This window comes from Prionailurus bengalensis, chromosome C2 (genome assembly GCF_016509475.1).
Source record: "Prionailurus bengalensis isolate Pbe53 chromosome C2, Fcat_Pben_1.1_paternal_pri, whole genome shotgun sequence".
Classification (NCBI taxonomy): domain Eukaryota; kingdom Metazoa; phylum Chordata; class Mammalia; order Carnivora; family Felidae; genus Prionailurus; species Prionailurus bengalensis.
Window position 1 is genome coordinate 27,813,672 of NC_057350.1, and position 27,146 is coordinate 27,840,817.

General features: G+C 34.3%; 1 protein-coding gene across 5 annotated transcripts in view; it reads right to left on the reverse strand.

The window, feature by feature from the left end:
* The window catches only part of USP25 (ubiquitin specific peptidase 25), a 151,889-nt gene that overhangs the window by 33,764 nt on the left and 90,979 nt on the right, over positions 1-27,146 (reverse strand). For all 5 annotated transcript variants that reach the window (XM_043593836.1, XM_043593832.1, XM_043593833.1 and 2 more), the window contains 8 exons: positions 20,643-20,770; positions 20,152-20,247; positions 18,677-18,835; positions 17,865-18,091; positions 14,212-14,282; positions 13,311-13,539; positions 11,470-11,670; positions 2,201-2,340 (listed from right to left, as the gene is read on the reverse strand). In XM_043593836.1, the coding sequence (XP_043449771.1) occupies positions 2,201-2,340; positions 11,470-11,670; positions 13,311-13,539; positions 14,212-14,282; positions 17,865-18,091; positions 18,677-18,835; positions 20,152-20,247; positions 20,643-20,770 (1,251 nt within the window). The remainder of the gene's footprint in view (positions 1-2,200; positions 2,341-11,469; positions 11,671-13,310; positions 13,540-14,211; positions 14,283-17,864; positions 18,092-18,676; positions 18,836-20,151; positions 20,248-20,642; positions 20,771-27,146) is intronic.

The following is a 27,146-nucleotide window of genomic DNA, read 5'->3' on the forward strand; positions in this document are numbered from 1 at the left end:
GTACTTACACTACATGCTAGGCACCCTCAAAAAATAATGCTAACTAATCCCACAATCATGTCCATTTTATGTAAAAGCAAACAGGTTTAGAAAAATTAAGCGCCTTATTTAAGTTTGCCTAGTTAGCGAGAATGAAAACCAATATTAAAAAACCCAGGACTATCTAATCCTAAAGTCTAAACACTCTTTTCATCTATACAATTTAGTTTCTAACATATGTATACCTTTAAATGAGAAAAAACCAGGAGGTGGTTACTATGATCCTAAGCAACTAATCATGAGACCAAGAACAAAATCCTTCAGATAGCCATGATTAACATATTCCTAAACATGTTGCAGGATTTATACAAACAACTGGGGCCAACTGTTGGTACTACTCCAGAAGATAAGCCAAATGGAAAAATATTTATGCTAGCTCTCTATCATACTCTCTCAGTGCTATCCTCCTCTCTCAAGTAGAAGGAAGCAGTAGGTTGTAGGCTGTAAGATGATATCTGTATTAGTAACTTAATTTAACAAAGTAACAAAATTTAAGTGCTGGTTTCTGCAAATTTATGTTACACATGATTAGCCAAACTAAAAAAAATCACGTTTCCATATTAAGCTAAATACTACTTTTGGCTTTTTGATTACAGTTAAAAGGAGGATACTTATTAACTATAATGTAGGCTTTAACAAATAAAATTCCTAATTAGCAAAGGGTCAAGCAAATTACATTTTTATATCAGGCAAAAATATTTCTCCCTTGTATCTACTTCTCTGCCCTTTTTACCTCCCTACGTTTTCCTCTTCTACCAGAACCCAAGAAGTGAGACATCCCAGATCCATTACAAGAAGCATTTTCCAGGAGTGCTATAGAGTTAGCAGGGGTTCATCAAAGCTCATTCAGAATCTCCAGGGCATTTGCCAAATTTAGAATAATAATATTAAAAAAAAATCTATGTTAATACATTTTTATAGCAAAATAATATATAGTAAAAAATTTTCAAACAGGGAATGAAATAAAAAAGTAATTTGATTATTTCATTTATCGAAACATAATTAACATACCTTATTGATTGAACATTTTGGTTAATCAAGGTCCTATCATATTAAAGACCTCATTGTAATTAGCAGGTTATTGCTGAGATTAAGTTCACTAAATAGAAAATTGTGTGTTGAAAAATTATATGCCCTGTTCCCATGACTTCTCTTGGAGGCTAATCTACAAATACTAAAATTAGCTATCATGAAACCTGCATTATAGCTGCTTCGCTCACTTATTAAAAAAATAAGTAACTACAACAACCGAACGTTTTTGTAGTAGAAAATTCTTGAAATAACATCTCTCAGAATGTCATATTTACTGAAAAGACAGTATAATACCAGTGTACTCAATTTATTGCTATAAAAAGACATACTTGAGAGCCACAATACAGGAGGGTTATAATGACAATTTTGTATAGGACACTACTGAAATATGCATAAGCCACATTGCAATATCACATTTATCCTGCTAATAATACTCTAACCTAGAATATCTAGTACTTTACTATTAAACATATTCCATGAAACAATGAAAATTATTACCTTACATTCCCAACTATTTCAATGTATGAAGACCAAAGATGGAGGGAGAGGTGAGGGAAAAAAAGAAATAATGCTAAATTTTATACTTTTCTTTTTAAGTTCCAAATCAAATGATCAACAGTCTATAATTATGATTTTTTGTAATTCTCTAAAAGGAAGACAGAAATTTAGTTTAAAAAAAAAGCTATTTAGAAAATTACAGCTTTAGTGGGGCTTGGTGGCTCAGTCAGTTAAGCATCCAACTCTTGGATTACAGATCAGGTCATGATCTCACAGTTCTTGAGGCTCTGGAGAGCCACGTTGGGGTCTGTGCTGACAGTGTGGGGCTGTGGGGCCTGCTTGGGATTCTCTCTCTCTTTCTCTCTCTCTCTCTCTCTCTCTGCACCTCCCCGCTTTCTCTCTCCCTCAAAATAAACAAATAAGCTTTAAAAAATCTTTAATAAAAAAAAATTACAGGTGAGGAAAATACAGCCTAGGGGGTTAGGTACCACCCACAGCCCCTGATCCCTTTAAGGGCAGAGTTGCCCTCTGGCCTCCTTTCTCCTGACTCCCATGCAGGAAGCTCTCCACTACACTGCAGGAAATGTCATGAAGATGGCCATGTTCAGAGAGCTAAAAGAAAAGTTCTTACCGACTGCAAAACTGTTTCAGGACTTTTATCTTCATGCTCATGTGATGCCTTGGTAATTATTCGAATAGTTTCTTCTTTCAAGTGCTTTGAGAAATCACTTCTTGATGGCTGCTCTAGATATTCTGCTTCTCCTGCTTGTGCTTCATAAGAAAAGAATCAGTTGTATATCTAATACAAGTCACAGAGAGCCTGTACTAAGATGAATCTGTTATTTATTTCTAATTCAAAGTTATACAGTAATTAATTTTACTTGTATTTAATGTATCACTAAACATATAGCACCTACCCCAGAATTTATAACCCCTCCAAATTCAGGTTGAAGAGTAGTCAATGACTAGAGAAAATACTCATTGTATCATAGTCTATGATTAGAAATTCATAGCAATCTCATTTTGGAAAATCAGTAACATTCTACCAAAAAGAAAAAAAAAGCGGGGGGTGGGGGAATGGGATTTAGTTTATATAACAATCCTGGTCTGAATTTCCATAGGAAACACAGCTGTTTCTCTGGCCACAGAATCCTTTTTCACACCTGACAAAACCCTAACCTTGAATGAACCTACCTGCTATCTTTTCTGAACCTGTCCTGGTAACTGAGTGTTGTCATAGGAAAAACCATTACAACCTAGCAAACTGAAATTAATATAAAATCAAGACTTCAAGGGGTGCCTGGGTGGCTCAATCTGTTAAGCGTCTGACTTTGTCTCAGGTCGTGATCTCGCAATTTGTGGGTTCGGGCCCCACGTTGGGCTCTGTGCTGACAGCTGTCTCCCTCTATCTCTGCCCTTCCCCAGCTCATGCTCTATCTCTCAAAAATGAATAAATATAAAAAAAAAAGACTTTAAATGTTATCCCTGTGAAGAACTCTCAAAGTTTTATCTATCATCTAGGTTCTGAGCCCCAAATCCACCAATGCAGCAATGTACTCTGAATATCCACAAAGTGCTTCATGTAAGTGGGTCTCTGCCTCTCTCTCCAACAGAACTTTGTGACTTTTGCTCTCTGTTCAAAAAGGGAGTTTAATACACCAAAGAGGTTTTCCTTTCAACCTCCAGATCTTTCCACATTTTCTTCCCTCTGCCTGTACATTCACCCACTCTCCACTCTCACTCCTGCATCTAAGAACGTCTATGTGTCTTTTTGTTTAAATACCACTTCAAGTATTCCTGCTTACACCACTTCTAGAGCTGGGTGTCTCAGCTTTGGCACCTATTACATTGTGGTTCACGGTGATTCTTTGGTGCGAAGGGTTGTCCTGTGCACTGTGGCATCTAGATGCATCTAGATGGCATGTAGATCTACTGTGCACCATGACATCTACCCACTAGATGCAAGTGGCACGGTCCTTCCAGGTGTGACAACCAGAAATGTCTTCAGTTTGTCAAATGTCCCCTGGGGGGCAAAGTCACTCTCAAATGAGAACCACTGTTCTCAAGTAACTTATTCTTTCTTTCAGTAGCACTTTACCCCAATTATGACTTAATTACTACTGTTCTCATTTCAAGCCCATATACCCTGCTAGACCCTGAGAATCTCAAGAGGAGAGATACTATCTCATTTTTGTATTGCTATTTCTTCAAAACCTAGCATAAAAAGCATACAATACCTTAATGGAACAAATGAATTAATAATTAATGGATACAAGGAGTATCCTTCTATACAAAGATGCAAGGAGTATTCAAGAAAGTACACTAAAATGTTCTACAATGTTACTCGGATTGGTTAAGTGAGCCCTTCCTCAACCAACTGGTGGGACACAATAGGGCTACTGTCATCCTTTCCAATATTTGATTAAAAAAAACCTCTCAAAATGAAATATTATTCAAAAAGAAATGCTATAATTTCAACATATATGCATGGTACTCCATCCATCCAATACATTTTAATTAAGCATTTAACTATGTGCCAGGCACTAGGCTAGACAGTGAGACTCAAAGTGTGAACAAAGCAGCCAGTCTGTCCTCTCATGAAGTTTAGAGTCAGCTCTGGAGAAAGTCATTAATCAAAAGAATCACACATATGAACTGTGACAATATTACAATACATTCTAGGAATAAAATGGGGGAGTGATAACTTAGATTATGGAATATGAAATAAACTTTTCAGCTTAAGGATAATGGGTTGATCATCCCATTCCTTGATGGAAGGATGATCTGAAAGGTCAGTGTGGCTGGGCTACAGTGTAATAGGAGATATATGGCAGAGAGGACAAAGGCAAAAATCGTAAGGGCCTTCAAGTCTAATAAAAGTTTTAAGGATAAAAGGAAGTGAATAAATGTTTTAAATATAATGGCAATGCGGCAAGTTTAAAAAAAATAATCCTGGCTACAATGTGAAGAGTGGATAAGAGAGAAAAGTAAAACTAGAAAGTAAAACCAGAAGTACTAGAAGGTACCAGAGCAATAAGAGCAAGAGATGATGGTGTTTCTGGACAACAGAGACAGAGAGAACTGGCAAACTGAAGATGTATTTTGGACATAAAGGTTGGAGGCGGAAGATGACTCTAAGTTCCTGGCAGAAGGAACCAGGCTGATATAGGTGAAATGACACTACGACAAGGAAAACTACAGGAAGGAATGCTTACAATGTGTGTGACAGAAGGGAAGTTTAAAGAAGTCAAATAAATATTTGACTATTTCTGCATCTCCTGACCTTGCACTGCAATGTTCTTTCAGTGCCCTGTATGATGGATAAGGTAAAGAAAATCTTAGGGTATACCTCCAGCTGAGAGGAGGATGCAGTGAGGGCCAAGAAATCCACCTGCTCTGACACTGGTCTAAAGTGAAACATGGACAGTCTACACAAAATAAGTTGTTAAAAACAAAAGTACTTTTATGTGATCAACATAGTCAAATTATCTTAGGTCCCCAGGGTCAAGATTTCCTTCCATATAGGGATTTGAGTTCAAAAACCTTATGAATAATGATGAATGATCTTGCCTAAATATCACATAGTACTATTTCTTTTAGAATTTATCCTCGTCTACGTATCTTCCAGGGGACTTACATTTGAGTGGCACTGTAGTAACAGTAGATGAACCTATAAGGATTTGACATCCAGGAGTTTGGAAACAAAAACCCAAACTTCATCCAGTATGTTTGATCCTCTGCCATTTTACAGTACTGTGCTAGATATCAGCAATGAAAAAGAAAGTTGACCTAAAATTCACTCGCTTTAAGGAACTCTCAATAAAATCAGATTAATATTTACCCCATTACAATACAAAGTATTAAATGCAATAACAGAGTTATGCACGAGGTTCTATAGAAACACTGTGGGCCCAATACACACACTTGGGATGATGCTGCATGTTAAGAAAGATTTCCTAGAAGAAATGCCAAATGAGCTGAATCTTGAAGGATTTGTAGAGCAGATTATCCTGGGAGATGAGAAAGAAGATTCCAGGCTGAAGGACTAGCATATGCAAAGCCACTGTAAGAACAGATAAAAGATTAATAAAATCCTTGCTATTAATGAGCCTTTACATTGGTAAACAAATCAAAATATAGGTACAACTTAAATGTGGTAGTGAGAGTAGTTGGGATTAAGAGGAAGAAAGATAATTATTGCTACAGGTATAATATTAGGGGGATTCATAGACTTTGGGATATGAGGAAAGCCTTGAAGAATGGGCAAAATTTCAAGAATACTGACTCTCAGACGATATTTTTTAAATGAAGGATACTTCATAAGAAATGCCATGATAAGAAAGTTCCCCTCAAGCAAAAGTAATGGGAAATAATCTGTTTATATGAAACAAAGTATTCACAGAGAAACAGATGTGGAAGAATTACAAGGGAGTCAAATACAGGGTCCTTATAAAAAAGCAGAAAGGTTTTGGCTTTGTTTTGTCAAACCAGAAGAATAAAAAACATGTTTCCTAGCATAACCAAAATGAGGAAAACTAGAAATTCTATCACTACCCAGAGATAAGTGCTATTAATATTTTAGTTTATATATTTTCAGACTTTACTTACCCATATTTTATAAACAAAAGGAATTATTCTGAATATACTGCTTTTAGCGTAATGTAACAAACATTTTTTTGTGTCAATATAATGTTCAGTGGTTATATCATATGGAGGGTTCATACCACTCATATTTCACCTACTGCACATACAGGCAATTTCCACTTCATTGTTAAAAACAACAGGACAAAGAGTTTGGCTTTGTGTGTATGTAAATACATACAATGCTTTTTGTTCTTCCTGTAACTCTACAAAAGCGTCCTCACAGCTGGCCTGTATAAATGGTAGGAACTCAATTAATAGAGACCATGTTGTTTTCTTTATCTATGTTCTGACACTTTATATAATAATTGGTCCCTCAGTTTAATATTATTGCTCAGACTTCAATTTGGAATACAGCTGGTGATTACCAGTTCTCTATGGAGGTATATAATATCCCTGTACCCAAAGTATCTCTCAAATCGTGTATTTGTCTTGTGGGTACTTCACTGAGATTTTTAAATGGTTATCCTCCACATAACAGATTTTCTACTCGTGCTCTATGTTCAAAATGTAGGGGCTTCACTCACCTTTTCAGACATTAGAGAAGGCCCAACACTCTAAGAGTACTCTAAGCCTGTTCCTTTGGTCCACCTTCACAGTGAGTAAGGGATTGGGAAGGCTTGGGAGTATTCTGTTTATGTGTATTTCCTGGTTATCCTCTTCAAATTTTTAACAGGAGAGTTAACTTGATAACCAATTGGCTTTCTGTTACAGCATAAGGATCTGCTCTTAAATCACTACTAAAAAAAAAAAAGGAGCAATATCTCATATCTTTCAGAAATATTTAATAGGGGCTCCTGGTGGCTCTCTGTTGGTCAAGCATCCAACTCTTGATCTTGGCTCAGTTCATGATCTCACGGTTTGTGAAACTGAGCCTCACGTTGGGCTCTACCCTAAGAACATGGAGCCTGCTTGGAATTCTCCCTCTCCCTCTCTCTCTACCCCTCCCTGCTCACGTGTGCACACGTGCTCTCTCTCAAAATAAACTTAAAAAAGATTTTTTAAAAAAGAAATATTTAATACCTTGACTTACTGATGAGTGACTTACTTATTACATTCACACTTAGAAAAATATTTAAAGAAGATTATTTCAAAGATATGCAGGCCATTCATTTCTAGAAATGTATTTAAAATCAATGATTCCCCCAAAGCAGGCTATAAAGAGCCATGGTAGGCTGGTTGCATAGAATCACCAGACAAACTTTTAAGACTTCAAATTCCTGGGAGCTACCACAAACAAAATTATGGGAAGGTGGGGGGTAGAGGCTTAGAAACCAAAATTAAATCTAAAATTTACTTAGGACAGAGCTACATCTGTACCACACATTTTTAGCCTGCTTCTCTAATGTATAATTTCTTGGGCTTTACTTTAAAAATGCTAGTATTCCCATACAATGAGTATCACGTGTAGGAAACTCATTATTGGAATCTCCACAGGAAATGAATTCAATTCAGAAAACATTCAAGGGTCACCTACCATATGTCATTTATTATGCTAGATTCTGGAGCTATAAATAAAAAAATCACTCAGTCCCTGTTTTAAGGGAACTTGAGAATAATGAGGATATTGTTCATTCTACCAGGTCTTACTCTCAGAAACCAGCTGTACTTTCCTGAAATATCGGCTTGTTTCTACTTGTAGACTGTATCTGTAGAAAAGTCCCAGAGTGATTTCTACATGCTACCTCTAGGTAAATTTATGAAATGCTATGGAATGCAATTCATACCAATATCAACCATTACCACCTTAATTTTTCTACCTTTAAAAAAAAATCTGGATATGCTATACAGGTTGTTAAAGAAGTCCCTACTAAGTCCTTAATAAGTACTTGAAGATAGGAGAAACACAAGTAAAAGTGCAAAGCTCTTTTCTCCTTCCAAATAATTTCTCTGTTTTATAAATACAGCCTGGAGCCATACTGTTTAACCAAGGGTACGGTCTCAGAAATATCTGAAGGTCTTTTTAAAAATATATATTCTCGACTCTTCCTTCAGAGATTCTGATCCCAGTTAAGTCTTAGGTGATCTTACTTAGGTGCAATGTGCTGTTTATACTCAAGAAAACTCCCCAGCTACTTCTGACATATATACTTACAGTCATGAACTACTGAATAGATCTCTAAATGTAAGTGTTCAGGCAAGTTTTTCTTTGCAGTAAGCAGGTTTAAGGAGGTAGCATTATTTCGTTTAAGGACGAAATAATTTTTGGTCCCATCATTTATTACTAGTTTCATCAGTAAAACAAGGAATAGTACTAGAGAAGAGAGGTCTATGGCTTTCTTGGTCACTGTGTTAGCAGGACAAATACTCATTTCATTAATACTATATAAATTAATACTCTTCTTTGGAATATCACTTAGAAGAAATAGGATTTTAATAGCTTTTACAGTACAGCTTTATTGCGAAGATTTGCAAGGAGAAAAGAAAAATCACTATGAACAAGACTTCCTTGTATTACTTCCACTAGTCACTCATAATTTTAGTGTCCACCTGAGAGATTTAAATACAGGTTCTCTTTGATATGTTGAAAATATACCAAATTGAGCAATTACTTTGGAAACTGTGAAGAGAAATCAGATGACATGGGCATTAAAGTAAAATTTCTCTACTAATGATAGGAGAGATAAGTGGTTCTAATAAACATGAATGAGCCCCCTTATTCAATTGTGATATGTTAAATTACCCTGCAAAAGAGGATGGACTTCTTAATAGGATATGTAAAGTAATAGTAATAGAAACCAATAGAAACAATAATAGAAACAATAATCTCACTCCCCAAATTTACAGACTTAGCACATTCTATTCCTAACTCAAACTGTGTATTTCCAGCAATTCTCTATAGAGAACTCAATGTTTCCAATTGCAGCAGTACTGCCACAGCTTTCTAAAAACCCAATCCAGAAGATAATTACCATAATAGTTATATGTAAACTGACCATTTGTGTCTCTTTATATTTTAGTTATTCTGATCCCTCGCAGAAATACATCTGAATTCTCATATTTTTTTAATACTAAAAAGAGAGACAGGAAAATATATGCCCAATACCTACTAGTATTTTTTGAAATTATTAAACAGCATTTAAAGTATATGGTAGGGGATATTCGCCAGGATAAAGGGTATGGGGCATGTAAATGTGGCCTTTTATACAGAGAGAATGTAAATGGTAGAGCAAAGTCAGACAGGAATATTAATGGAGAAAATGTATTAGTTTAAACAGAAATAAAATATATTAAGCCTGTAAATTTAGTCTTGTGAGAGACAAGACAAAGAGGAGACTGTATAGCATTTAATATTTTGGTGCCACAAAATACAGGTGAGCCAAGAACAGAGTTAGAGCTTAACCAATGAATGCATTCACCTTAACATCTGAGTACTTCGGTACCACCATCACTTACGCCAATTAGGCAGCCACATTCTCCCACTAATAACAGCCACGTGGAAAAGGTGTGCAGAAAAGCCAATGGAGGTATAACAAAGTAGCTCCACTGGAGTCAGTTCCAGGGAGAAGTTTGGGAAGGATATGTATAGAAGACAAGGGGTGGTAAGGGATGAAATCACAAGGGGATGGAATTGGTTCTAAAATGAAAGGAACTATAATGTATACACTATGATTCGAGCACAGAAACCTCTTGATATCTACTGATTTCATTTCCTACTGAAGTAGACAAAGTCACTAAAATGAAACTGATTTATTGTGAAACCACAGACCTTCATGTGGCCTACACGGTGGCTCTTATGGTATGAAAAGATATACAGTCCTGCATCATGGTAGAGCTTACCACATTGCAAAGTGGTATTGGTATAATACCATTATCTTGGTTTTTTAAAACTTCTGAATCAATGCCTATTAACGTCAAGATCAAGGACTCAACTATTCAATTTATATGAAAACAAGTTAACAAGTCCGGACAGATCTATATCTGCCTACATAATTCATAATATCATATTGTGGTACTGTACATCCTCCATTAAGAGAGTAATTTCTTCTAAAGTTCAAATGATAATGCTGAAATTCAGTTAAGTAATCTGTATGGAAATCTATCTGTAAAAGATGAAATTAAACACTTAAAATGCGTTCTTAAAAACTAAACACAAAACATGTACATGTTGCATAAAAAGGTCATTTGAAAAGATCCACTGAGAATTATAAAAAATGAGACAAATGAGTTTGACAAAAATATCTGCATTTATCTCGTCTGATTTCTCCAACTACTACAGAGAAATAGCACATTTTCACAGTAGAAAATATGTTTCCTTAAAATATATTAACTCTGTGATGATGAAAGTAATCTTTAAAAAAAAAATCAGAAGACATTTTATTTTCAACTTTGCTAGAATCATGTTTACTTTTTTACTGTGTTTACTCTGAATATTTTATTAATTTCTTCAACTAATAACTTTAGAATATTTTTAAATATTTATATTTTTATACATTGACCTCTATTTTATGGGTCTATACACATTTTAACTTAAAATAATTAGATACTCAGTTTCAGCTAATTTTTTGTTTGTAATTTTAAAAATTCTGAAAAAGGGGTGCCTGAGTGGCTCAGTCAAACATCTGACTCTTGGTATTGGCTGGATCGGGTCATGATCCCACAGTTCGTGGGTTCGATCGAGTCCCATGTCAGATTCTGCACTGACAGCGTGGAACCTGCTTGGGGTTCTCTCTATCCCTCTCTCTCTGTGTGTCCCCACCACTCTCTCTCTCTCAAAGTAAATAAATAAACTTTAAAAATAAATAAAATAAAAATAAAAATTTTGAAAAAACTCGATTGCTCTATAATAATAGTGTAATTACACAAAATATTACCTGAAGTACTACACAAAATATATATGGATATACCAATAGTGTTATTTTGTCCAAGTGGGAAATTACTAGAGTTCATGCTCCTGATAGCTGTAGTGAAAAGGTATGGATTACTTATCTGTTTCATGGCTTTTCTATGCTTCTGGCCAAAGGTCAAGCCCAATCTAAGTAGGTGGTTGTAGGTAAAGAAAGGGCTAGCAGAATCATCTCATATATGATGTGTGTGTACATATGTGTATACAGTGCTGCCTGGCAAAGGGGTTTAGCTAAACTGTTACCTGTGGTTATCTCTGAGTAATGGAATTTCAGTTGATTTTTACTGGCTTCTTTCTTCATACTTTAAGATAATTAGAGTTTTCTTTTGAAAAGAACATATCTTATTATTATAATAAAATATCAGTAATAAATATATTGATAATAAAATACATTTCAGTAAAACTATACTAACCTGTTGTTACAGAAGACTCTGACTCCCTCAACTTCTGAGATGCTAGAAGTTTTTCCTGCAAAGCTTTCTGGGCAAGTTGTGCATCCCATTCTTCTAGTTCTTTTTCAAATCGCTGGTTGTCTTCCTCAACAAAATCTCTTAAATCCGGTGGTAATGTTTCAATTCCAACAAGAGCCTGCCCAGTTTCTTTATTTAACTCCTCTGAAAATCATATTTCAAAAACTAATATAAAATGAAGAATTAAAGGAAGTGCAAAGCTCAAAATAGGATGCGTTTCAAATGGGATTTAAACTATGAATTATTACCATTTAGGAAATCAATATTAAAAATTGAAAGAAAACTCAAACAAATGCTTGGAAAAACAATGATGCAAACATCTGATAATCCATTATGGAAATATTTTCAGCTTTTTATTTTTAATTTAAAGAGTAAAAAAATGGAACAAGATATAAAGTCAAAATCATCTACTACTCAAACATTGACATAGTACTACTTTTTCTGTTGTAAGAAAATACTAGATGTTTGACTATTTATGAAATAAAAATTATGACAAAATGAGAATAACTCATAACCTTATTAAGCTCAAAATAGAACTAAAATTCTTTTTCACCTAAAGCAGTTAAGTACAGCAATATACTTACATGCAATTTGAAAACTAATCAATATAGCAAGATATTTAAAAACCACTATGTAAGTTGTATTTAAAAGTTATTGAACCACAAAATATATTTCAGCTTTCAGTTGTAAGTAGACTGCCTAGCTAGTGTTGGAAAGTTGATTATATTGGTTTCAACAAACCTTTTAAGTTTCTCCCATACGCAAAGCCTATGTTAGAATATAAGAAATAAAACTATTAAGACATTGTATGACATGGCCCCTGATTCTGAGCAGATCAGAGTGAAGTGGAAAAGGCATGTCAACATACAACTCCAAAACATGTAAAAGTACCTGACCGAGGTATGCTATGAAAGCACAAGGAGAGATATTTTTTGGTAGAGGTCAAAAAAAAAAAAAAAAAAAAAACTTGGCAGAGCAAGTGACACTTGAATTGAATCTTGACAGATGAGCAGAAATTAGACAAAGAATAAAAAAATAAGAACATTACTGCCAAAAAATAAAAATAAAAATAAATAGTGATATAAATGTGTGAAATCATTTGGTGTAAAGACAACACAACAAGCAGTTCGAATATCAGTAAAGTATATAAACTTTGAAATGGACAATGATTACAAATGAAGCTTGAGAGAGAACCAGAAGCCAATAAATAGAGGCCTTACATATTAGTTTAAGGAGCTTAAATATGAGTCAATATATGATATGATCCTTAAAGGGATATTATCAAGGAGAAACAGGTCAGATTTACATTTTATAGTAGTTACTAAATAGTTAACTGTGAATACAAAATATATTCCAATTGTCAGCCTTGATCACATTACTTTTCAATTCCAGTTTCTCATTTACAACAGGCCAACTACATTTGCTAATGATATCCAATCACCCTCTGAGTCAATTACTTAACTGATCATACTAGAGACTGGAGTCACATAAAAAGGCTACTTATTTAAAAATATAGACCACCCTAGGGGTGCCTGGGTGGCCCAGTCGGTTGAGCAGCCGACTTCGGCTCAGGTCATGATCTCGCGGTTTGTGAGTTCGAGCCCCGCATTGGGCTCTGTGCTGACAGCTTGGAGCCTGGAGCCTGCTTCGGATTCTATGTCTCCTCCTCTCTGCCCCTCCCCTGCTCATGCTCCGTCTCTCTGTCTCTCAATAATAAATAAACGTTAAAAAAAAAATAAAAATGAAAAAATATATAGACCACCCTATATATTTCATGTTCTTACCTTTTATTAAGAATTGTGCCTTATCATTTATGTACATTAAACAGTATGCACTGGCATTTCTATAACCACCAAAAGAGTCCCTCACTAGCTCTTCCCATGATGATTTTGTCACAGCAATATCATTGTACTTCATCCACCTATTTTCACGATGATCAAAAATGTATGCCCAGTAGTGCCCGGCATTAGCTTGACCTTCATGAACTAAAACAGCATGTAAGCGGTAAGGAACCTAAATGTGAAAATAGAAGAGTTTAATCACAATTAAGTACGCTATTAACACAACATTCCATGAAACCCATAAACTATCTGAATGGAGAATACCACAGAAGAATATGTTTTTAACAAAACTGTGATTAAAATTTTGAAAAAATTAAACTATGAAAGAAAAAAGGGGAAAGTAAGTAAGCTAAAGACATGTAAAGCATGTGTATAAATAGGATTTTCAAAACTCTGAAATGTATTTCCTTCAAATAAAGAACTTATGATAAATATTTCTTATATAGTGTAATCTGGCTAAATCTTCACAATTATAAATTGATGACTGAATTAACAACATGGCCTACATAACGTATACCAAAAGTTAAAATGTAACTGAGCCCTATATTCTTCCCCCACAATCTGAACATCCTTAACGATCATATAATTTCTCCTTTCTACTTTTTTTAAATACTAAGACCTTCCAAAAAATTTTGCTAGGTTTTATTGTAAAATAATCAAGAGAATAAACAACAAATATAGTATGAGAATACAACTCAATGTGGGAAATATTAATATGGAATCTTTAAGATCAGCAATTTTATAACAAAATACATAAGGAGAAGTAGGTTAAGAATTAGGTTAATAATATAAATAAAAATATGTCAATAATTGATAGCATTTACCAACTCAAAATTTAACTTACTTGGATCATAGATTTGTCAGAGTACATTAGTTCAATTGTTCGATGGATTCTTGATATGCTTTCCTGCAAATCTAAGGATAGAAGATGTGATTTAATGATTAAATCAAGTACGTCTCTACCAGACATGAGATAGGGACTAATGGTTTTCCTCCCAATATGTTAGAGAAATAAAGAAAAATTCTTAAAACTATTCTTAAGACCATCACTATTTGGAGTCTGTGTAAGATGAAATACAGTTCTCGTTACTAAAAGATATGGCATGAATGCAGAATTAAAAACCAAACAAGTATGGTTCACTTGCAAAATGTGCCAAGACTATAAAAGTAAACTTGTTCAAATATATCAAGGTAAGTTCCAATAAAAATTGAATCTAGGGGTGCCTGGATGGCTCAAGTTGGTTAAACGCCGACTCAATTTCAGCTCAGGTCATGATCCCCCAGTCATGAGATTGAGCCCTGAGTCGGGCTCCACACTGAGCGTGCAGCCTGTTTAATATTCTCTCTCTCTCTCCCTTTGCCTTCTCCCTCTGTGCGCGTGCTCTCCCTCTCTCTCTCTCTCTCTCTCTCTCTCAAATAAATTTAAAAAAAAAATCGACTCTAAAGTCCCTTACATATTTATAGAAAATAGGAAAACTTTGGATTGAAATAAAATAACATTACCACATACCTTCTATACACATATATGTATTAACTGAATACAAATTTATGATCACTAATGGAAATAGTGTTGAGCCTCCCAATAACTTACTACCTCTACTTCCAGGAGAAATCCATTCTACAAAATTATTCACAGCTGTATTGCCCATAACAATTAAAAACTAGAGACAACCTAAATATCTGTTAATGAGGAAATGATAAAATTACAGTATACCCTATACTATGAAGCTGTTGCAAAGAATCAGGAAGAAACCGTGAAAGACTACCAAAAAAATAATAACTTCAGAGTGGGGTAAGAGCTTTTTCTAAGACTGACAGAAAATCTAGTAACCATAAAGGAAAAGACTCTCTTCACAAACTTAAAAAAATCTACATTATAGGGGTGCCTGCGTAGCTCAGTCAGTTAAACAATCAACTCTTGATTTCAGCGCAGGTCATGATTTCATGGTTCACGGGATCAAGCCCTACATCGGGCTCTGCACTAACAGCACTGAGCCTAATTAGGATTCTCTCTCTCCTTCTCCCTCTGCCCCTCCCAACCCCACTGCTCACGCATGCACACACGTGTGCTCTCTCTCTCTCAAAATAATCTTGAAAATGTTTAAAAAAAACTACTTTATAAAAATAAAACAAAATCAACATAAAAAAGGTCAAATGACAAAGACAAACTGAGAAAATAATACCCACAGCATACACTACAGGCAACAAGTTAATAACCATACCATTAAAGTTTCTATTAAGCAGTAAGAGAAAGATAAATGGTCCAATATAAAAAATGGGTAAATGTCGTAAGTGAGAAATTTATAGAAAAATAGAATTTTACTCAAAATTAAGGAAATGCAAATTAAGACACTAAAGAACCATTCTTTCAACTTTCAGGCTACCACAATTTAAAAAGTTAGAAGAATGTAAGGAGGATGTTAGGCAACAGGCTCTTTCATAAGTTAGTGGGAATAAAAACTGTTTCAATGTTTTGGAGGGAAATTTTTTAAACAGTTAAAATTTAAAATTTGAAATATACACACTTTGGACCAAAATAACATTTAAAAAATTTTTATTTTCATGTTTATTTATTTTTGAGAGAAAGAGAGAGAGAGTGCGAGCAGGGGAAGGGTCAGAAAGAGAGGGAGACAAAGAATCTAAAGCAGGCTGCAAGCTCTGAGCTATCAGTACAGAGCCTGACACGGGGCTCAAACCCACTACCTGTAAGATCATAACCTGAGCCAAAGTTGGAGGGTTAACCACTGAGCCACCCAGGTGCCCCTGGAAATGACACTTTTAAGAATATATCCTGCTCATGAAAGTGTGTTAATATGTATGTAGAGGGCCAGCACTATTTGCAATGAGTATCCATATAGAAATTAAATAAATTATATCCTACTCAGATGTTGGAATATTACACAAAGTTTAAAAAATAATGCTAAAGCTAATAACAGGGATAAAAGAGAGTAAATAAATATTCCAAGGAAAATCTTACCTGATCCACGGTATTATTAAGGTCCAAAGTATTAAGTATTAAAGTCCAAAACCTTATCGTATGAATGTCTCCCAAGTTCCTCAAACTTAAAATGGCCAAAAGTGGACTCATCATATTCCTATCTCCCCCTCCAAAGTAGGGACCTGCTCTCCCACCAGTTTGCTCTTTTCAAAAGTACATTGCATCTATCTATTCATACCAGTTTTAGAAACTAAGAGAATCATCCCTAATTCCTCCCTCCCTCTCACCTCGTCAATGACCTACCTGTGTCAGTTTCTCCAAAAAGTAGATTCTATCTGTTCATTTCTTTCCTTCCTCAATGACTACCTTGATGTCAAAGCGTCCTAGCTTCCACCCCTTTGAAAGGAATCTTATAAAAACAAACACAATCTGCCAAGTCCAGCAGAAAATTATCCAATTCCTAGTACAGTGCTCAATAAATGTTTACTAATGAAATGAAGTGTAAAAAATTCCTTATATATGACAAATACGAAGGGAAATGTTTACAGCCACTAACGCTAATTGCCAGTCAACAATCATACCCTACTTATTGTTATATTACATTAGGACTGCTCTTTATTTACATATTGTCTATAAAGAGGCAAGTTGGGCATCTACAATCCAACAATCCAGATTGTTAACCATAATTCCAATATTTTGGTATAAAACAGCTCTTCAATTTTTCTTTTTTCATAGAAAAACAAAATTAGGATAATATTGGGTAATGGTAATGGCATATATTTTCACATGTAAGAAAAAAGTACAATAAAATCTATCATAAAATATTAACAAGACTTCATTAAAATAAAAGAAAAAGGATACTGTAACAATAGTAAAGTAGCAAAGACATAATTTCAGAATAAAGGAGAGTTCCTACCAAGAAAGGCCAGATGGCAACTGAACACCAACACATACCCACAAGCACGCGTGCACACTCCTACTCCCAACAGAGCATTGTCCTTCTTTCTAAATTTGTTACATGCCAGTTAAAACACATAACAGACAGGCACTGAGCTATTAGATCATATCTGGAAATCTGTTAGAGCATACTGAAAATTAAAATTCACACTTCTAATTCTTAAACCTAAAAAAAACTTTTTTTTTTTTTTTTTTTTTTTTTTTTTTTACCAATTTAACTCATTACACAAACTTTAGGGGAAGGACCTAACTGACAAATACAAAATCTAATGCCGTATGATGTTTCACCAGTGGAATTGCTGTGAATACCAGTTTGATATAAATTTAGAGCCCTAAACTAGAAAATCAGACCATCTGCTATGTCATTAATCAACTAAGTAGCCCAGGGAAAATCTTTTGGTCTCTTTGAACCTGATATTAAGATCAGAAAAACAGGTAGACAGACTAGTTTATCTTATAGAAAAAAACTTCCTAAACAAACAAAAAAAACAAAAACTTTATAATATTTACATATGAAATCCAGAAGTGATTTCCCTTCTCAATTTTAACCTTATACATATCCAACTGAAGCGACAGTAACCATGCCCTGAGAAGCTTCTTACCTCTGGTGTCATTTTCTATTTCCGTCCTCCAGCGATGTAAACAGCTTTCTAGCACAGAAAGTTCTTCCTCTGTGATGTGCCTTGGTGCTGGATGCATGGGCAGATCTGGAGGTATCCGAGACTGAGTGAACGGTTTATGAACGACTGATCTCGATGAAACGGCAGCTAGTGGTGCAGGTGACGTGCTTGGCAGTTCCGCAGAAGGGGCTCCCTGTTGTTCTGTTGTGCTGTATCATTAAAGCATGAGATATTTATTATTAAACTTCCTAAATGAAGCCCTGGACAAAAATTGCGCCAAATACGCATTAAATTGGCTTATATTTTCAAACAGAAAACTCCTCTAAAAAAGAGAAATATGTGGATTAATTTAATATCCAATGAGATCCCAATATATGAAGAATACATTATTATAATGATGAAATTGTAGCTTTATAGAAGAAATGGTTTAATCATGTCAATAAATCTTATGTATACTGGAATTATATAATATTTATCTGCTTACATTACAGAAAAAACTAACTTAACGGTATTTTCATGGATAAAAGGTGGAAATATATACCAAAACAACCTAAAGTACAATTCCAAACAGAAACAGATAAGATGAAAATTTCAATTCACATCCATAGAATATACTGAAACAGTAAAATAACAAAGCACCCAGAAAATATGCAATCTTCTAAGTGACTCTAATATTTTTACAGTCTACTAAAATAAATCACAATGTTCAGTTCATAAAACCTTTTTAAAGGCATCAATTATTACTGTGTAATATAGGTGAAAGAGCTGGCCCTTGTATAAAGAAAACTTTTTACCTTGGTAATGTCTGTGGTATGGAACCACTAGGTGGGGAACTAGCATCAATATCATCAACAGGAGATGTACAAACAGGTTTGCTTGAAGCAAATTCCAACGCATACTGTAGAACATCTACCAAGGGGAATCGTTTGGGACCCGAACCATAGCTTAAATATCTGTTAACCATAAAATGTACAAATGCTTTTAGCTGTATATAAAGCACATTTGGTTGTTTTCAATAATTGTTATAAAACATGATAAAAAACACTTCAGTAAATCTTTTTCAACAATGAAATTAATTTTGCTTTCAAATGAAGATGTAAAAACTAAAGATACATTTAAGAAATAACTTATACGTTCTCTAAATTAAGGAAAACAAAGTTGATTACAACTGAATGTGTCCGTATACTGTTATAAATTTTAAACGCTGCTCTAAGTTGTAACCCAATAGGAAAATGAAAACAGACAGTTCCATATCCTGAGACTGTTTTTATTTTTAGATCTGTCATCTGGTCTCATGACTAAGACTGTGACTAATAGTATCATCCTACCTTTTACCTCTGATTGTTTTTTAATATGATTACTGATACATTTAAAAAATAAAAATTATTGAAATATCATATATTATTTTTGTTTAAAAAGTTTTGGGCTATTAATTTGAAAATTAACACTAAAACAAGAGATACAGATTAATCTGATGTTGCAAACTGGGACGTCTCAGGCCACATTTCAGCCTGTAGACTTTGTCTGAATTACAGAACATTTCTGACTGTCCAGATTCTGGCATCTTTTGGGAAGCTCTCAAATATTCACACGTGGTATCACATGTGACACCGCCCACTGGTGCAGACAGTAGACACTCCCTCTCCACAGAGATGTGACCTCTAGGCTCCCCTTGCCAACCAGCATACACATACTTGCTTCCTTTCTTTATAAAGCCTCCATGAGGCCCTAGTAGGCATCTGAGTTTGTATCTCCTATACTAAGGAGAAAAAGTCACCATTCATTTTAATTGAAATCTCAAAAGTGATATTTAGTCTCCTACAAGCAGAAAATTTTAGATTAGTTTAACTTTGCTTCTTTTGTTTGTTTGTTTGTTTTTTTAAGTAATTTCTTCATCCAATGTAGGGCTCAAACTCACAATACAGAGTTCAAGAGTCACATGCTCTACTGACTGAGCCAGCCAGGTGTCCCTTTTTTTTTGGATTTTTTTAAAGATTAGTTTAACTTTGCATCTATTTTTCAGTACCATGAGCATTACTACTCGACAGTAAAAATACTTAATTTTAAATACTAAAATAATCTTTAATATCAACTATAAATTAGTTTCTAACAAAATTCAAAACTAAACTACTCAAGCAAAATATCAGTCCAGAATGATTACTACTAGAATTATAAGTCACCCAAAGCAAATTTAAAATGAAAGATTTCAGAGAGCCACTAAAAATATGACTTCTTATAGTTAGCTCATAACTTCTTAAAGCTGTAATACCTTTCTAGTCTTTGTTGTAATACTGTGAGGTAATCTTTTAGTCTCTTGATTTCTTCCCTCTTAATTCTTGTTATTTCTCTGTTTCTGTGCATATATCTATAGGAAAAAGAAAAATTAACATCATTACCATTTCTAAATATCATGGAAATAGACACAATATTAAGTCTAGCCAACACCACAGAAGATCCACTCATTTAAAATTTTACAATCAAGTATTATACAATACAAAATAGTATTTTTTAAAATTCTGACAACTGTAATACAAATATAAATTTTTTAACTTCCTTATAACATTATTCCCAGTAACTATACTTTTCTAACTAGAAAGAGAACTCCACGTTCCTTGACAAACAGTATTCAACATATTATGCAAAAAAGTAATGATTAATTCTAAAGAAATTAAGCAAAAATTTTCTCTAAACACAATAATAATTCTTTACTTGGTTACTAAACAGTTGTAAAATTAAGTCATGCTGTATAACAAACGATACCTGTCCAGATATAAAACTTGAGGAAATTCTAATTTGTTGTGAATTTTTTCTGGTCTTCCCAATGCCTGATTAAATTCAAATCTTGATAATTCAAATGTTAACACAGGTGGTAATTTGGTAAACCAATGCTGAAAGAAAATAACAAAAAACCTTATTATAACCTTTTTGTTCTCTCCATTACAATGTTAGGCACAGAGTGTTATCACTGGCATTTTTATATGTATCATCACAATGCTGACATCACAAATACTTGACTAGGTATGCAAATTAGTTAAAATTCAACTTCTTCCCAAAAGTTTTCCATACCTCTTGAAAATTCTAAGGATGGGAATAATACTCAACCAGGAAAGAAAAAAAAAAAACTTCTAACAACTCTCCTTCTTCCATGATAATTTTTTACATTAAAATTCCTAACAAAGGGCTGCCTGGGTGACTCAATAGGTTAAGTGTCCAACTCTTGATTTCAGCTCAGGTCACGATCTCGCAGTTTGTGAGACTGAGCCCCAAGTCGGGCTCTGCGCTGACAGCACAGAGCATGCTTAGGATTCTCTCTCTCCCTCTCTCTCTTTCTCTCAAAATAAATAAATACCTTAAAAACTTTTCTAACCTAAAAAAGGTAGACATTGGTTAAAATTATGGTTTAATAGCTCAAGTATCTGGCTTCTTCAATATTATCTCACTATTACTACCAGAAATGGTCATACACTTACTACAATTGACCACCATTCAAAACCTTTGACAAAGCAACTTGTAGGATGTAGCGCACACGCACGCACACACACACACACACACACACACACACACACACAAATATATTCTTAGAGCATAAATGATCACAGTTCTCACACTAAAAACTAGAGACTGATATTTCCCTGTGTTAAATTTAATTTTCCTACTGGAATTCTAATTTAAGAAAAAGATTACTAACAAATATGAAATTTATACTAACGGTAACTATATTTAAAATCTTTTTAAATGACTAGTGTTTAAAAAATTAAATGTCTCATGATGAGCCATTCATCCACAAACTTCAGCAACTGTCTAATTAAGCATGAAATGTAACAAAACCTCTAAAGAAAATTATTTTCATAAAAAAAGATTCAAGTTTTACACAAAGATTTTTTTAAATATTTATTTATTTTGAGAGAGAGAGAGAGAGAGAGAGAGAGAGAGAGAGAGACAGAACATGCACATGAGTGGGACAGAGGCAGGGAAAGAGAGGGAAAGAGAGGGAGAATCTGAAGTAGGCTCTGTTCTGTCAGCACAGAGCTTGACATGGGACTGATCCCATAATGTGAGATCATGACCTGAGCCAAAAATCAAGAGTCAGCCACTGAGTTAACCGACTGAGCCACTCAGGCACTCCTACATAAACATAATTTTTTTATTAAGTTTATTTATTTGAGAGAGAGTAAGAGAGAGCAAGAGCCAAGCATGAAGGGACACAGAGAGGGAGAGAGAGAGAATCCCAAGCAAGCTCTGCACTGTCAGCACAGAGCCCAACTCGGGGCTCAATCTCACAAACTGTGAGATCATGACCTGAGCTGAAACCAGGGTTGGTCACTTAACCAAGGGAACCACCCAGGTGCCCTAACTACATAAACATATTTTTAAAGAATGAATAAAAATTCATGAATCACCAAATAAAATATAAAATAACGTAACAAATATTTTTAAATACTTATTATAAAGTGTACAATGTACTACTATAAAAAGTAATTGCTACACATGGTGGTATTTTCAAGCGCCACAAAGTGCCACCATACATGTCAAGAGGCTAAGAGTACACTAATTTAAATTCAAACATCCCAAAAAGCAGGAACAATGCACATTTGGCAAACTGAATTTGACTAAGATCTTAAAAGTTGCTACTTTTCTCTAAATAAAGCTAATAAATGTAAATGGTTATTCAAAACTATTTCTCCCTCCCCAAGCGCTAATTATGATTACATGAATTGCAATTTCCTGAGTGAGATTTGGTTTCTATTTAACCAAAAGCTGAAGTTGAAGAAATGTATTTTATATGGCTATTAAAACTGAAGTTGACTGGAAAGTTACAAAAGAGCTAACACCAGAAGCATCTCTTAAGTTTTAAAATCTCTTGAGCAAAGTCTGCTTATTTATTTGTTCTCACATGGCACTGGAAAAAATTTTAGTTAATTCTAATGCAAAACTGAAGTTAGTATTTAAATTAAGTCATACTACATATATATCATAAAGAAAACTTTTGATGCCTTAGGATAATATTCTCTACTCCAATTTATGATACTAAAGTAAGTAAGTAGGTTTCAAGAACTATTACTTTCATATTTTATTGCAGTATTTTAAATGTCAACCATTAAAATTAAATAGTTACATACTTTAACTCATGGAAACCTACCATGGCCAATAGAAATAAAATCACCCAAATTGGGCATATGCTTCTCTGTAGACCATGAAAAGTCCAGGAAATAACTTCCATACCTTAAGAAAGAATGTTTATAATAGTTATGTAATATGTCTCCGTTGTGACTGTTTTTACTCTAACAACAGTGACAGTTTTTTTCATATTACAAGAGTGGAAGGATTTCACTTTCTTATTCTTTTTTTTAATTTTTTTTAAACATTTATTTATTATTGAGAGACAGACACAGAGTGTGAGCAGGGGAGGGGTAGAGAGAGGGAGAGACACAGAATCTGAAGTAGGCTCCGGGCTCTGAGCTGTCAGCACAGAGCCAGATTCAGGGCTCGAACTCACAAACTGAGATCATTATCTGAGCCAAAGTTGGTCGCCTAACCAACTGAGCCACCCAGGCACCCCAATTCACTTTCTTATTCTAAAGCTGATGGGACAAGAAGAGACAGCCAGACATTCCTTTAATTCATCTTAGAAAATATTACGGGTTTGTCTAGCATAAGTATAGCAGTAGAGAACTAGAATTTTACATATACAACAATCAGATGTTTTTCTTTCAGAATATTATTTTTGTATTCAATAAAAAACTGTATTTACTTCTCTAATTGGCATGCCATGCTTGTGAGACACAAGTCATTAAAGGTAAAAATAAGGCTTTATTCTTTTCTGTAAACACATTTATTATTTATTATATTATATTGTATAACAACCCTACATAATCAACCAACATGTTCAACCAACAGAAGAACCCTACATAATCAACATGGGCAACAAAAATGCTCCTGAACTTATTATGACTATAACAAATATTTTCTAGAGAGAATGTAATAATTTTTATGAGTTCTAATAGCTGATTTTTCTATTAACATGTTTTAAATACCTTGCTTTGTGATTTTACATGAACACAGGGAGCAGCAGACAGAAAAAGCAGACATACCGATCAGATTCCCACAGAACACCAGACAAAACCAGGGTATAAATTAAGCATGAAAAGCAAAAACTTCCTATTCCAACTCAAAAATTAGTTTTAGTCATTTAATCAGCTTCACACATTTGCCCTTTCACTTTCTTTTTAAGTTTATTTATTTATTTTTAATTTACATCCAAGTTAGTTAGCATATAGTGCAATAATGACTTCAGGAGTAGATTCTAGTGATTCATCCCCCATGTATAACAACCAGCGCTCATCCCAACAAGTGCCCTCCTTAATGCTCCTTCCCCATTTAGCCCATCCCCCCACCCACAGCCCATCTAGTACCCTCAGTTTGTTCTCTGTATTTAAGTCTCTTACGTTTTGCTCCCTCCCTGCTTTTATATTATTTTTGCTTCCCTTCCCTTATGTTCATCTGTTTCGTATCTTACATTTCACATGAGTGAAGTCCTATGATATCTGTCTTTCTCTGACTTATTTCACTTAGCATAATACCCTGTAATTCCACCCACGTTGTTGCAATTGAAAACGGACTACAAAGTGCCTTTTCACTTTTAAAGATAAATTTCCCATACAACATTTACCTATGTCTAATATGGTACATGTAGGTGCTGTTTCCCTAATTTAGTTTCAAAGCTCCATAAAATGTCTCTTAGTACTCTGACTATAACTTAGTACAGCTTTGTGAAGGGAAATTTGGCAGTACTTACATTTTTACATGAGTACGCCTGGTGACCCAAAGATCCCGCTTCTGACTATCCTTCATTCCTAAATTCTCAAGGGTATTTATACATAAGCATTCTTTAAAATTATTCTTTGTCCAACTACTGTCTTACAGAAGAATTAAAACTGTTTAATTTTAGAAATACAGGCTATTTGATACTATGCCGGTTTTAAAAAGAATGGTGTAAAGCCATATACATTCACATGGAATGATGTTCATGATACACTAGTGGGTGAAAAATGCAAGTCATAGGATAGTACAAATACTTATATATGAATAGCAGTAATCAAAAGAAAATGTACAACACACTATTTATAGAAGTGAGGTATTTACTATCTGAAATTTTTTTGCTCCAACAGGCAATCAAAAAAATCTCCGGCTTCCCAAGATAGTTTGATTCATCCATAAATTGCATACAATTTCATTAAAATTTAAATTTATGATTTATAAAAATATTTGTACAGTTATCTTACACATAATCATTTTTAATTTATTCAGCTGTCTCTTGATATGTCATTCCAGAAATTTAAACTCTCATAGGCCACACTGGATATTTTAACACGAGTGATTCAGGAGACTAGAGGTCTTCTCTATTACTATACTACAGCTATTTCAGCAAAGCAGATGTTTTCTGTATCAAAGTAAAATCAATAATTTTTACTAAATAATAATGTAGGAGATAAAAGGTTTTATCACCAGGGACTATGCAAATTTAGAAACAAACCTAAAATGTTATTCATTGGTCTTTACAGATACTTAGGAAACAAAACAGTTATTCTGAAAGACATAATGAAATAAGGCTATAATTTAAGCACACTATTATAAACTTTTAAGACAGTCTACTTTAGTCAGTGATAGTCTCTTAAATCAGGCTAAATTATTATTGAAACTAATGTGTCCTGCAAATCTAGGCAACTGGTAATAGGAATCACAGGTAATTGAACTTGCTATTATTAAGACTGCTTACAAACTGCTGAATTCAGAGGAAACAAATGACTGTACCCCTTAGGTTGGATGTAAAAACCCAGGCAGAAAATACATACTACAGTATAGGGCATTCAGGGTATGAAGCCAAAGATGGAGAACAAACTAGAGCTTTTAAGATAAATGAAATTCATATTCAATGTAAGAAAAACATTTTTAAAAGCTGCAAATATGTGAGAGAGATTATTTACCAATTAATTTCTAAATTATTTACCAATAAACCAATGTCTATTTCACTTATAAGTCAGTTTGATAGAGTAAGGAGAATGCCATCCCTCCTTTCCCTGCCCCAACCCATCATCCTTTTATTAAACAGAAAACAGATCACATTTTGGGGCAGAGTGGGGAGGGGAATCTGCTTTCTTGTTCCATTATAGGATCCTAGGAGAGTCCCAATATTTAGAGACTAATTTAAAGCCTAATTTAAATATTCTTTAAGCCTAATTTAAATATTCTTAGTTGGACGTCTATATGGGAATCAGGGGCAGAGCTCTTGGGCCCAGGTACCATATCCCTACCCGAGATTCTGATGGACAGCTCTGAAGCAGGGCTTAGGCATCTGCTGAGACTCACTAAAATAGATGATCTATGATGTAGAGAGCAAAACTATCTCAAATATTTTCTCTTTTACCCCCGCTCTCTCCCCACTCTTAAAAACAAAAAGCCAAAAAAGAGTAAATGTTCTTTCTTTCTTTTTTTGTTGGGTACATAAGAGAAGGAAATGAGGATGAAGAACAAAAAAATGATCAATCATATCTTTTTCTAAACAAAAAGCACAAATTTAGTTTCAAAGACACAAGAACTCAGCCCCTTTTTAGATAAACACAGAGATATCATCACTTAATATTTATTAAGACCTCTTCAGGGATAACGACCTCAGAAACTTTTTTGGTAACATTGAGACATTTCATTCATTCAGTCATTACATAATTCTACCTGCGGTCACTGTACTATCCACTAGGGCTATGTGGAGAATAACACATATGAAGCTCTCTACCCTCCGGAATAGAGCTTACAAGTAGACAACTATCAGCAACCGCTTAATGATAAGCGATTTTGCAGCACATGATCTGTCCTTTGCCTTCTATTCTAGTAACACACATGGATGAATTTATGGATGGGTGGATGGATATACAGATGGATCTAGAGACATGAATGAAAAGACAGAGATCAGTGGAAACAAACAGGTTTATATTTTTTAGGTTATATCTCTCTTGAGAAAGCCAACTTCTTCCATCTGCTCTTCATGCAATTACACAGTAATTTTACCAAAAAGGGAATCTAGACAAATTCCAACACTATTTGATATTAGTAACATATGTCTATATAAAATTCCACCCTCCTATCAGTGTTTTTCTTCCTCACTTCCAGGACTAGCATGCCAGAGTGACTGGTACCTTCCTTAAAAATTCTAAACAGACTTAACAATGTCCTAAAAGAAGGCTTTAACAGAAAATTTTAAGCTAAATT